The sequence below is a fragment of the Babylonia areolata genome, chromosome 9, assembly GCF_041734735.1.
Source record: "Babylonia areolata isolate BAREFJ2019XMU chromosome 9, ASM4173473v1, whole genome shotgun sequence".
Taxonomy (NCBI): domain Eukaryota; kingdom Metazoa; phylum Mollusca; class Gastropoda; order Neogastropoda; family Buccinidae; genus Babylonia; species Babylonia areolata.
Window position 1 is genome coordinate 15,076,003 of NC_134884.1, and position 13,610 is coordinate 15,089,612.

Consider the following 13,610-nt stretch of genomic DNA (forward strand, 5'->3'; position numbering starts at 1 on the left):
ATGATGGGGCAGCAAAAAACAACAACAAAAGAAAAGAAAAGAAATCTATCAAATGCAAAATGAAATAAAGCACCCTACCTTCTTGGGCAGCTTAGCCAGGTCCCCATAGATGACCCTGATGGATGACTTGGGCACCAGGAGGATGTTGCTGCGTAGGACTCTGGCCGAGTCAGTTAGGATACTAGGGTCCACCGAGTCCATCTGGCTGCTGCCCCTGTCACAGCACACAGCGCAACAGTAAGGTTCAGTACAGTACAGTATGGGAAAGGCTCAGAACAGGGCGGAACAGGGCAGGACGGGACAGGACAGGACGGGACGGGACAGGACAGGACGGGACAGGACAGGACAGGACGGGACAGGACAGGACGGGACGGGACAGGACAGGACGGGACAGGATGGGACAGGACAGGACGGGACAGGATGGGACAGGACAGGATGGGGCAGGACAGGACAGGATGGGACAGGACAGGACAGGACGGGACAGGACAGGACAGGACAGGACAGGACAGGACAGGACGGGACGGGACGGGACAGGACAGGATGGGGCAGGACAGGACAGGAGGGTAGGGTAGGACAGGGCAGGGCGGAACAGGACAGGACAGGAGAGGACAAGGCGGGACAGAGCAGGACAGGCCAGGAGAGGGTAGGGTAGGACAGGGCAGGGCAGGAAAGGACAGGACAGGAGAGGGTAGGGTAGGACAGGGCAGGACAGGACGGGACAGGACAGGATGGGACGGGACAGGACAGGATGGGGCAGGACAGGACAGGAGGGTAGGGTAGGACAGGGCAGGGCGAAACAGGACAGGACAGGAGAGGACAGGGCGGGACAGGGCAGGACAGGACAGGAGAGGGTAGGGTAGGACAGGGAAGGACAGGACAGGAGAGGGTAGGGTAGGACAGGGAAGGACAGGACAGGAGAGGGTAGGGTAGGACAGGGAAGGACAGGACAGGAGAGGGTAGGGTAGGACAGGGAAGGACAGGACAGGAGAGGGTAGGGTAGGACAGGGAAGGACAGGACAGGAGAGGGTAGGGTAGGACAGGGCAGGACAGGACAGGAGAGGGTAGGATAGGACAGGGAAGGACAGGACAGGAGAGAGTAGGGTAGGACAGGGCAGGACAGGACAGGAGAGGGTAGGGTAGGACAGGGCAGGACAGGACAGGAGAGGGTAGGGTAGGGTAGGACAGGGCAGGACAGGACAGGAGAGGGTAGGGTAGGACAGGGCAGGACAGGACAGGAGAGGGTAGGGTAGGACAGGGAAGGACAGGACAGGAGAGGGTAGGGTAGGACAGGGCAGGACAGGACAGGAGAGGGTAGGGTAGGACAGGGCAGGACAGGACAGGAGAGGGTAGGGTAGGACAGGGCAGGGCAGGGCAGGACAGGACAGGAGAGGGTAGGGTAGGACAGGGCAGGGAAGGACAGGACAGGAGAGGGTAGGGTAGGACAGGGCAGGACAGGACAGGAGAGGGTAGGGTAGGACAGGGAAGGACAGGACAGGAGAGAGTAGGGTAGGACAGGGCAGGACAGGACAGGAGAGGGTAGGGTAGGACAGGGCAGGACAGGACAGGAGAGGGTAGGGTAGGGTAGGACAGGGCAGGACAGGACAGGAGAGGGTAGGGTAGGACAGGGCAGGACAGGACAGGAGAGGGTAGGGTAGGACAGGGAAGGACAGGACAGGAGAGAGTAGGGTAGGACAGGGCAGGACAGGACAGGAGAGGGTAGGGTAGGACAGGGCAGGACAGGACAGGACAGGAGAGGGTAGGGTAGGACAAGGCAGGACAGGACAGGACAGGAGAGGGTAGGGTAGGACAGGGCAGGGCAGGACAGGACAGGACAGGAGAGGGTAGGGTAGGACAGGGCAGGAAAGACACATAAGAGAGGACAGAACACCAGTACAGTTCAAGGCTGTGCCGTTCAGAAAAAAACAACAACTGTGGCGACGCTCTTTACCCATCGCGAAAACAATTGTGACAAAAAACAACGGCAAAAACGCAGTTAACGATCACTTCAAAGAACATCAGAGACACTCTCCAAAACAGGCACACACACACACACACACACACACCCACAGAGAGAGAGAGAGAGAGAGAGAGAGAGAGGCACACATACAGAGACACACCAGTGATTATCCATGTCGACACCAAACAGAACGATCTCCGCCATTGTGTTCAAAACACCAGCAGGGTGTTGTTCACTAATGACAGTCCTGACTGGTGGTCAGTTATACCAATAACACTTCAAGAAAACACACACACACACACACGTGCGCGCGCGCGCGGAAATAATGATGACAACAACTGCCTCGCTTGGACCAAAAACTCTATATGCAACCTCCGAGGACTAATTACTACTTTCCACAGTGAGGCTGCTTGCTGCCTTGTTGTGTGTGAAAATACCCCTCCCCCCCTTTCTTCTTCCTATCATGCAACGGTGCGACATTGACATTTTTCTTTTGTTTCCTTCTCTCCATCTCTCTCCACCCCTTGCCCCTCTCTTCCCTCCATCCACACGGCAAGCCATACTGTCACCATCTGAGTTCTTCATTGTTGTTGAGGAGACTGCCAACATTGTTCTTCCCAGACGGATGCAATAGCCGAGTGGTTAAAGCGTTGGACTTCCAATCTGAGGGACCCGGGTTCGACTCTCGGTAAAGGCGTCTGGTGGGTAAAGGGTGGAGATTTTTCCGATCTCCCAGATCAACATTATGCATATGCAGACCTGCTTGTGCCTGAACTCCCTTCGTGTGTATACGCGAGCAGAAGATCAAATACACACGTTAAAGTTTCTGTAATCCATGTCAGCGTTCGGTGGATTATGGAGACAAGAACATACTTAGGATGCACCCCCCCAGCCCCAAAAAAACGAAAACGGAGTATGGCTGCCTATATGGCGGGGGTAAAAACGGTCATACACGCAAAAGCCCACTTGTGTTCATACGAGTGAACGTGGGAGTTGCAGCCCACGAACGAAGTTCTTCCCAGATCTCTCACTCTCTCTCTCTCTCACACTCTCTCTCTCTCCGTGTCAGAATCGGTTTGAAGGCGGACTTCTATTCATGTGTTCACCAGTGATCAGGATTCGAAGTCCTGTCTCGGCATTGTGTTGTGTCCTTGGGAAAAGCACTTTACTCCCGGTTTTCCTCACTCCACCAAGGTGTGAATGGGGACCTGAAGGACGTCGGGATAAACAAGAGGACTGGGACCCGCCTTTCTGTGCCGAGCCATGGACACAGTGGATATGAATTCATTGCCCCTATGGCTCCAAAAACACTGTGAGATCTTGATCCCTTTCTCTCTCTCTTCTCTCTCTTCAAGGCCTGACGAAGCGCGTTGGGTTACGCTACTGGTCAGGCATCTGCTTAGCAGATGTGGTGCTGCATATATGGATTTGTCCGAACGCAGTGGCGCCTCCTTGAGTAACTGAACTGAACTATATATATATATCTCTCTCTTATACAGAACTGTAGTCGTCCTCTCTGTTCTTCTGCGTTCTGCGTTGCAACTCTACTGTTCATTCGTATCTATCTATCTATCTATCTATATATATATATATTATATCTGTGTATGTGTGTGTGTGCGTGTGTGCGTGTGTGTGTGTGTACGAAAGGGCTGTTACGTGTATGACCGTTTCGACCCCGCCTCGTAGGCAGCCATGTTCTGGTTTCGAATGTGTGCATGCTAAGTATGTTGTTGTTTCCATAACCCAGTCAACGATGACATGGATTACAGGATATCTAACGTGCCTATTTGATCTTCTGCATGCGTAGACACACGAAGGGAGTTCAGGCACTAGCAGGTCTGCAAATCATTTTCACTTGGGAGATCAGAAGAAAAAAAAAAGCACCTTTATCCCACTAATTGCGTCGAAACCGTGGATCGAACTCAGGACACTCTGGTGATAATCCAGCGCTCTTACTATTAAGCCACTACATTCTGCTCTCTCTATTGAACCCTGTGACGTTTCGTTTCATAACTGCACTGCCTCAAGAAGACATCGTTATAATGGTTATCTATCTGTTTATCTATTTAACTATATATCTATCCATCCATCCGTCTCCTTTCCTCTTTTTCTTCTCTATCCTCTCTGTGAAGAGTCATTGAGGCGCCGCGCTGAAGAACTGTTCACCAGATTCCTCCAGGTCTGTCGGTTGTGTGTCAAAGCCTGGATCTCAGCATGTGGTTTTTCTGTCCATCCTGCATTGTTGGCAGTCCATCATTTGGTTTCAATCTTCCCCTCCGTCTCCCTCCCTAAACAGTTCCTTAGAGGATTGTTTTTAGAAAGGCCACTGGGTCTTGTTACGTGGCCAAACCAGCGTTGTTTCCTTTTCTGCACCCCATTTCCATGGCTTGAATTCTTAGTATCTTGCTTCATTTCCATGGCTCGAATTCTTAGTATCTTGCTTCATTTCCATGGCTTGAATTCTTAGTATCTTGCTTCATTTCCATGGCTCGAATTCTTAGTATCTTGCTTCATTTCCATGGCTCGAATTCTTAGTATCTTGCTTCATTTCCATGGCTTGAATTCTTAGTATCTTGCTTCATTTCCATGGCTCGAATTCTTAGTATCTTGCTTCATTTCCATGGCTTGAATTCTTAGTATCTTGCTTCATTTCCATGGCTCGAATTCTTAGTATCTTGCTTCATTTCCATGGCTTGAATTCTTAGTATCTTGCTTCATTTCCATGGCTTGAATTCTTCTTTCCAAATATGTGTCGGTCCATGTCTCGCATGCGTACAGGAAGATGGAATTGACCAATGCACTCAGGAGTCTGATGTTGTGTTTCGCGAAGATGCTGCAGTCCTTCCATACAGGTTTTAATCTGACATTTAAAAAAGACCAGATCACCTGTCTCGCTCATCCACGTAAAACATATACCAAGTTAGAAATATTGAAAAAAGCGTGAAAAGACAATTTCACCAACAGTCTGTTTCATTCCACGTTAAAGAAGAAACAAACAAGCAAGATGTGTTGCTTTACTGATTATCATATATATATATATATATATATATATATATATATATATATATATATATATATATATATATTTAATTTGTATCAGTTCACTAAATCTCGGTGCTTTTTTTTTCCCCATCTAGCCTACCAATATGGTCCTGAAATGCAAGCAGGTCAGACGTAATTATTAATACAGGCCGGTCGGTTGTAGCCATCGTGAGAACGAATATTTACTTGACAAAGATCAGCTCACAACATGACCTATGAGGAAAGAGAAGAAATTAAGGAGGAGGAGGAGGAGAAGTAGAAGAAGAAGAAAAATGGTTGATGTCACAATAAGGGCCTTTTTACTTTTCTGCCCCGTTTACGTAACAAAACATGACAAAGAAAACAGCATGACATAAAATGATTTGAAACAAAACAAAAACAACCCAGCAACAACAACAAACAACAAAATGTAAAAAAGAAAAACCAAATTGTGGTGCTTTGAGCATCGCCGACCACTAAGGCCACCTGAAGGCTATCAACTAAATCAGAAGAAGAAGAAGAAGAAGGAGGAGGAGGAGGAGGAGGAGTAGGAGGAGGAGGAGAAGAAGGAGAGCAATAATAACAACAGCAACAACAACGAAAAGAACGAGAAGAAGACCAAGAACAACATCACGAAGAACAAGAACAAATTGCAACAAAAAAATTGACACCACAAAAAAAGAAAGAAAGAAAAGAAGAAGAAAAAAGGGGAAACATTCACGAAGAAATCTGTGGAAACAGGGCCATGTTCTGGAGCTCTGCACATGCTGCCGCATCCAGTTCCACCAGACACCACGGGGATCCCACGTCACAGAAGACCCTGCATCCAACCTCACTCCACTCCTTTTTAGACTCGGCCTTTCTTGTGACCCACTACAGGAAGTGGTGGAAATCGTTCGAATCGAAAATGACGTACGTTTAATCTTGACGTCACAGACAGCGCGTCATAATCAGCGTACTTTTTGTGAAATGGAGAAAAGAAAAACTAACTGGAACCAGCGTTTGATAGATTGTGAAAGTGGAAGAGAGAAAAGAAGCGTGAAGGATCTGGAAAAGACAGGAAAGGGAAAATGGACTGGGAAGGCAGAAACAGCAGATAATAGTGAAGGAAGAAAAATGGCAGAAACACAGGTCGCCATTTTTTTTTTTTTTTCAAATCCTCACAACAGCGCAATCCTCAACAACCTCCCCAAACTATAACAGAATCATCAATATAATGATGTTGGTTGTATAAAGGAAGAAGAAGAAGAATATTGTTTCTGAAATATTGGGCTTATTGTTTCTGCATAGTTCGACCTATTAAGCAAAACTTGTATTATACCTATCAATTTCGTTGTTGGAAAAGCAATGGAGAGAGAGAGCGAGAGGGAGAGAGAGAGAGGGGTAGAGAGAGAGGGGGGAGGGTGTGTGTATGGGGGTGGGGGGGGGGGGGTATTTGACATGATAGCCATCAGCAGTGACGTCAAATCAGCCGATCTGGACTGAAGCACACACAGGACGACACCCAGTTTTCTGCTGGAACCATTGTAGAGTGATAATGACCCAGCAGTAATGCAACCGGCTGTTTGGCCATGATTTCTATTTATAGCGCTATCGTTTGGCCATGATCTTTATCTATAGCGCCATCGTTTGGTCATGATCTTTATCTATAGAGCCATCGTGTGTTTTGGTCATGATCTTTATCTATAGAGCCATCGTTTGGTCATGATCTTTATCTATAGCGCCATCGTTTGGTCATGATCTTTATCTGTAGAGCCATCGTTTGGCCATGATCTTTATCTATAGAGCCATCGTTTGGTCATGATCTTTATTTATAGCGCCATCGTTTGGTCATGACCTTTATCTGTAGAGCCATCATTTGGCCATGATCTTTATTTATAGCGCCATCATTTGGCCATGATGTTTATTTATAAAATCATCGTTTGGCCATGATTTTTGTTTATAACACAATCGTTTGGTCATGATCTTTATCTATAGCGCCATCGTTTGGCCAAGGTTTTTGTTTACAACGCCATTGTTTGGCTATGATCTTTAGTTATAACGCCATTGTTTTGCAATGATTTTTATCTATAACGCCATCGTTTGGCCATGATTTTTGTTTACAACGCCATCGTTTGGCAATGATTTTTGTTAAAAGCACCATCGTTTGGCCATGATCTTTATCTATAGCACCATCGTTTGGCCCTGATCTTTATCTATAGCACCATCGTTTGGTCATGATCTTTATCTATAGAGCCATCATTTGGTCATGATATTTATTTATAGCGCCATCGTTTGGTCATGATCTTTATCTATAGCGCCATCGTTTGGCCATGATCTTTATTTAAAGCGCCATCATTTGGCCATGATCTTTATTTATAAAATCATCGTTTGGCCATGATTTTTGTTTATAACACCATCGTTTGGGCATGATCTTTATCTATAGCGCCATCGTTTGGCCAAGATTTTTGTTTGCAACGCCATCGTTTGGCCATGATCTTTAGTTATAACGCCATTGTTTGGCCATGATTTTTATCTATAACGCCATCGTTTGGCCATGATTTTTGTTTACAACGCCGTCGTTTGGCCATGATTTTTGTTAAAAGCGCCATCGTTTGGCCATGATCTTTATTTATAGCGCCATCGTTTGGTCATGATTTCTATTTATAGCGCCATCGTTTGGCCATGATTTTTGTTAAAAGCGCCATCGTTTGGCCATGATTTCTATTTATAGCGCCATCGTTTGGCCATGATTTTTGTTAAAAGCGCCATCGTTTGGCCATGATTTCTATTTATAGCGCCATCGTTTGGCCATGATTTTTGTTAAAAGCGCCATCGTTTGGCCATGATCTTTATCTATAGTGCCATTATTTGGCCATGATTTTTGTTTACAACGCCATCGTTTGGCTATGATTTTTGTTGAAAGCGCCATCGTTTGGCCATGATCTTTATTTATTGCGCCATCGTTTGGTCATGATTTCTATTTATAGCACCATCGTTTGGTCATGATCTTTATCTATAGCGCCATCATTTGGTCATGATTTTTATCTATAGCGCCATTGCCATTGCTTTGCCATGATTTTGTTTATAACGCCATCGGTTGGCCATGATTTTTATCTATAAAACCATCGTTTGGCCATGATTTTTATGTCAATGTCAATATTTTTGTTTTTCAGTCCTGCGATAGTTCTTTGTGGTCAGCTGGACTAAAACCAACAAAAATAAAACTACTACTACTACTACTGCTACTACTGCTGCTGCTATGTGGAGTGATGGCCTAGAGGTAACGCGTCCGCTTAGGAAGCGAGAGAATCTGAGCACGCTGGTTCGAATCACGGTTCAGCCGCCCGTATTTTTTCCCCCTCCACAAGAGCTTGAGTGGTGGTCTGGACGCTAGTCATTCGGATGAGACGATAAACCGAGGTCCCGTGTGCAGCATGCACTTAGCGCACGTAGAAAAACCCACGGCAACAAAAGGGTTGTTCCTGGCAAAATTCTGTCGAAAAATGCACTTCGAAAGGAAAAACAAATGAAACTGCACACAGGGGGAAAAAAAAAAGAAAAAAAAAAGGGTGGTGCTGTAGTGTAGCGACGCGCTCTCCCTGGGGAGAGGAGCCCGAATTTCACACAGAGAAATCTGTTGCGATAAAAAGAGAAATACAAATACTACTACTCCCGTCCAATTCCTGCTCATCCTTCGACAACTACTACTACTACTACTACTGCTACTCCTCCTCCACCACCTCCTACTACTACCCATTCCCAAAGCAGTCAAAGAACACGACGTGAATCTGAACAAGCCATGAAGTCAACTCATCTGCCTCGGGCATCTTCAGAAGGTAACGATAATAATGATTGTTAGTCAAAAGGGAAAGAATAGAAACAAAATCTTGTTAACAAAAGAAGAAGAAGAAGAAGAAGAAGAAGAACCAACAGGCCGACCTACCTGATTTCTTCACAACAATTTTCTTTTTCTTCACAACAATTTTCCATGGTGAAGTTTTATCAACAGTCCTCTCTCTCTCTCTGTGCGTCTGCCTCAATGTCACAGTAAGTGTGAAAGCACGATCAGCTGATGTGTTGCAGCCTACCATCTGGGTTAATGGCCAGCTCTTGTCTTCCCTGTGTGTGTGTGTGTGTGTGTGTGTGTGTGTGTGTGTGTTGTGTGTGTGTGTGTGTGTGTGTGTGTGAAAGCTGTGATCTCTGAGATGCATATGACTTTGGGCAGACCCGTGAAAGTCAAGTTTGTCAGTCAGTAGATTACGCAAGCTTCAAGTTTCGAGTGCACGTTTAACCCAGAGGAGAAAATGGCTGGGGGTACATGGGTTGGCAGAAAATGATCGACAAGTCGTCTTCCTCCTCTTCCTTCCATCTCTTCTTCCCCCTCCCAGTCGTTCTCCTCCTTCCTCTTCTCCTCCTCCTTCTCCTTCTTCTTCTCCTTCTTCTTCTTGTCCTCCTCTTCTTCCGTGGCCTACACCTCTTCCTCCTCCTCCTTCTCCCCCCTCCTCATCCTCCTCGTACATCTTCTACTAGGATCAGGAGAACTAAGCCCGTCAATAATGTCAACAAGTAATTCATAGCCTATCGGTCACCATACTCTACCGTATTAACCATGCTGCAATCTTAACATTTCCAAAGAAAAACCCATCACCTTGAAAGATAAGATAAAGCACAAAAGCAAAAAGAGTCAAGCTTTATCAAAGATGTTAAACTAGTAACTTGCGCGCGCGAACACACACACAACACACACACACACACAATATATATATATATATATATATATATATATATATATATATATATATATATATACGCGCTCGCAGAAACACATACGCATGTACACACACATAAACACGCACATGCACAAACGCACACAAACACACACTGCACGCACACACGCACACGCACACACACATATCACCGATTAAAGCCTTGAGCCCTCAAACCATTGTTAATATCAAGCCCACGGTAAGAGCAGTATGGTCGCAGTGTTCGCGAACACTCGAAAAGAGACCCCCCTTATTATGTTTAAAAAAAAAAAGTGGGAATACGTGCCCATACACATACACACGATGCAAACACATGGAAACAAACGCACTTCCACGATCGCACGCAGTCAACCGCGCAAGTAAACAGTCGTGCAAATTAATTCACAACAATACAAACACACGCTCACACGCAGGTACGCGCGCGCGCGCGCACACACACACACACACACACAAAGAGAGAGAGAGAGAGAGAGAGAGAATAGCTGAAAGCAGACTCTACTGTGCAACAGATGTTGAGGTATATCCTTTCTCATCCATGACAACCTGCATTCAACATACCATTTTGCGGGTAGAACTAAATAGCCATGAAGCGGTATTCATAGACAGGCATCATCACACACAAACACATACACACATGCGAGCACGCTCACACACACACACACACACACACACTTTCTCATTCCTCTCTCAATCGCTCACTCCCTCCCGCTTTCACACATTATACAGTCACACATTATCTCTCTCTCTCTCTAAGCCACACTTGCAAATACACACATGTTTATGTGCATCTAACAGATACAAGATTCACACACACACACACACACACACACCACAACGCACACACATACACATACACACACACGCACACACACACACACACGAACACACACAAACACACACACACTTACACTTTGAACAGCTGATCATCGTAGAAATCATTCTCATGTCTCTCAGGCATGGTGGCTTTATCTCTTGTGCTTATCCCACCTATCTTCTTTTTTCTTTATCTTCTGTTCTTTCTTTTTCTCCACTCTTTTTTCCCCTACTTCTTCTCCTTGTCTCTCTTTCTCTCACAATTGTTGGAAGAGTTCAGATTACAACTATACCACAGCAACAGCTCCTGGGTGTTTCGTGTTAAATTCCTCTATCTTCTCTACACAGAAGCAGACAGACATTGAGACAAGACCATCAGTACTAGTAATCGGTTCAGAGAGACATCAAAGATGAAATAAACATAATTAGTAATCAGTTCAGATAGACATCGAGATGAAACCAAGAGTACTAGTAATCGTTTCAAATTTCAAGATGAAATCAACAGTATTAGTAATCGCTTTAGATAGCCATCCAGATGAAACCAACAGTAACAGTAATCGGTTCAGACAGACATCCAGATGAAACCAACAGTAACAGTAATCGGTTCAGACAGACATCCAGATGAAACCAACAGTACCAGTTATTGGTTCAGATAGACATCAAAGATGAAATCAACGTAACTAGTAATCGGTTCAGATAGATATAAAGATGAAACCAACAGTATTAGTAATCGGTTCAGATAGACATCCAGATGAAATAAACAGTAAGAGTAATTGGTTCAGACAGATATCCAGATGAAATAAACAGTAAGAGTAATCGGTTCAGATAGACATCCAGATGAAATAAACAGTAATCGGTTCAGACAGACATCCAGATGAAACTGACGGTAGCAATTGTTTCAGATAGATATTGAGACGAAATCAACAACAGTATCAATGATCGGTTCAGATAAACATCCAGAGAAAACCAACAGTACAAGTAACCAGTTCACACAGATTTCAAGATGGAATAAACAGAATTAGTAATCGCTTCAGACAGACATCCAGATGAAACCAACAGAATTAGTAATCGCTTCAGATAAGCCATCAAAGATGAAACCAACAGCGATAACAATCGGTTTCTACAGATCACAGCATTCCAATCCTCAGTACTGGCAGAAAGACTGTCACACACCATCTCCGTCCGAGAACACACTTTGCAAGGGCGTTCCAAGGTATTCTCATCCCTTATATATACAAAAGTTCGAGGAGGAGGGGAGGTGGGGGTGAGGGGATGGGGGGGGGGGAGGGAGGTTGGGATTGGAGGCGGGGCAGGGTAAGGAGTGGTGTGTGTGTGTGGTGGGGGAGGGGAGGAGGAGGTAATGTAGAGTAGTAGTGTGGTGAGTTAGGGAATGGGGTGGAGGGAAGGTGGAGGTTAGAGGTGGTGGTGGTGGTGGTGGCTGAGTGGTGGTGGTGTGAAGGGATACAGTGAGAGCGTGGAGAGCCAGTAAACGAGAGAACATTATATTTCAAATGTCGAGTTGTGTATCTTTGTGCCCTTGTAGTTTCGAAGCCCTCTTTTTTATGTCGTGGAAAGGTGTAGTGTGTGTGTGTGTGTGTGTGTGTGTGTGTGTGTGTGATATCTATAGGTACCTATTCTGGGGCGGCACTAAAAAGCAGTTAGGTAAAAAAAAAAAAAAAAAAAAAAAAAAAAATCCATCAGGTAATATTATCCACAGAGCCAGCGGGAACGACAGCTTGCATTTCTTTCGCTGTGACCCGCTGTGACGAGGGTTGGTTCGAGAGGATGTTCAGGGGCAAAAAAAACGCAGCACTTCTTCTTCTTCTTTTTCACCGTGATATTTCAATCGTTGTTTATCGTTCGGCCGAGCTTAGGGGACATATTATCAGGCCTACCTATCTGCAGTTAAACACTGGCAATAGCAAATCGGAGAACGAAATTTTCTTTTGAGGTTAAATTTCTTTGTTGGTGGTGCTTTACATGGTGTCTAAAGGTGTGGGACAAGGTTTCTGCTGGGTCCCTTCACATCTGGGCTGTGCTGGAATGAGTTAAGAGGTGTGTTAGTTAAACACAGCGCATCAGGACGTGCGAGTGGAGTGATATTCCCCTCACTGAGCTGATCCCATGGAACGAATTCGACTCCTGGGAATACAGTGCGATGATTTGTAATGATTTGTTGTAATGATTTTAAACTGAACACCGCACTGCTAGAATCATGTTATCTGTACTGCACGCCAGTCTGCAGAAGTCTTTGTGTGTGTGTGTGTATGTGTGTGTGTGTGTGTGTGTGTGTGTGTGTGTGTGTGTGTGTGTGTGTGTGTGTGTGTGTGTGTGTGTGTGTGTAGGAAGCATACTGCATAAACTTGTTTATAAGTTTTATTTGATGATTTGGTATTTTGCAGATGGCAATGCAATTCTGATTTTTTTTTTTTTGGGTTTTTTTGTTCGTTTTGTTTTTGTCAGACACCAGCTGTTTCTGATTGAGAGAGAGAGAGAGAGAGAGAGAGAGGAGAGGGGGGAGGATTCTAAAGTGTTTTTTTAGTTCAACACAGACTATTTCCCATGACTAGACCCTCACATTTCCTTTGCTGTGTGACAAGATTACTGTCTATTATAGTATTATAGTAGTGTGTGTGTGTGTGTGTGTGTGTGTGTGTGTGTGTGTGTGTGTGTGTGTGTGTTGTGTGTGTGTGTGTGTTTCCCTTTTCAGCGCTCCCACTCTGGCCGAATTTACTGAGCTGTTTCCTTTTTCTTTTACTCAGAATATTCTCCTGCTTTTCTTAGCAGTTCGCTGACGTTTTTTTTTTTTTTTCTAAGCTCTTATTAGCATTTAAATACAGAAAAAGATAAAGAAATTTCGCAGCCCTGCAAAACGTCGGTTGAGTGGTTCTATTCATGTCGATGTGATTTTTCACACACACACACACACACACACACACATGCACACAAGACCGATTAAAACTTAACCTCCCCTCCCCTCCCCCAGCCCCTACACAAGGACACATGACAAGCAGTTTTCTACGTGTATGGGTGGATCGAACTATATTTGTACTTGTATTTTTCTTTTTATC

The 13,610-nt window shown here is 45.1% G+C and overlaps 1 protein-coding gene across 4 annotated transcripts in view; it reads right to left on the reverse strand.

Moving 5' to 3' along the window:
- LOC143286085 (phosphoenolpyruvate carboxykinase, cytosolic [GTP]-like) overlaps positions 1–11,747 on the reverse strand; it is a 37,501-nt gene extending 25,754 nt beyond the window's left edge. Inside the window, exons 1-3 of one of the 4 annotated variants that reach the window (XM_076593661.1) lie at positions 11,642–11,747; positions 10,635–10,879; positions 79–214 (exon numbers count right to left, since the gene is read on the reverse strand). In XM_076593661.1, the coding sequence (XP_076449776.1) occupies positions 79–214; positions 10,635–10,684 (186 nt within the window). In that variant the 5' untranslated portion in view covers positions 10,685–10,879; positions 11,642–11,747. Of the gene's footprint in view, positions 1–78; positions 215–2,117; positions 2,177–8,903; positions 9,056–10,634; positions 10,880–11,596 lie in introns of those variants that run through there. The other 3 variants (XM_076593662.1, XM_076593663.1, XM_076593664.1) reach the window with 3 other exon arrangements.
- Between the last annotated feature and the right edge of the window lie 1,863 nt (positions 11,748–13,610).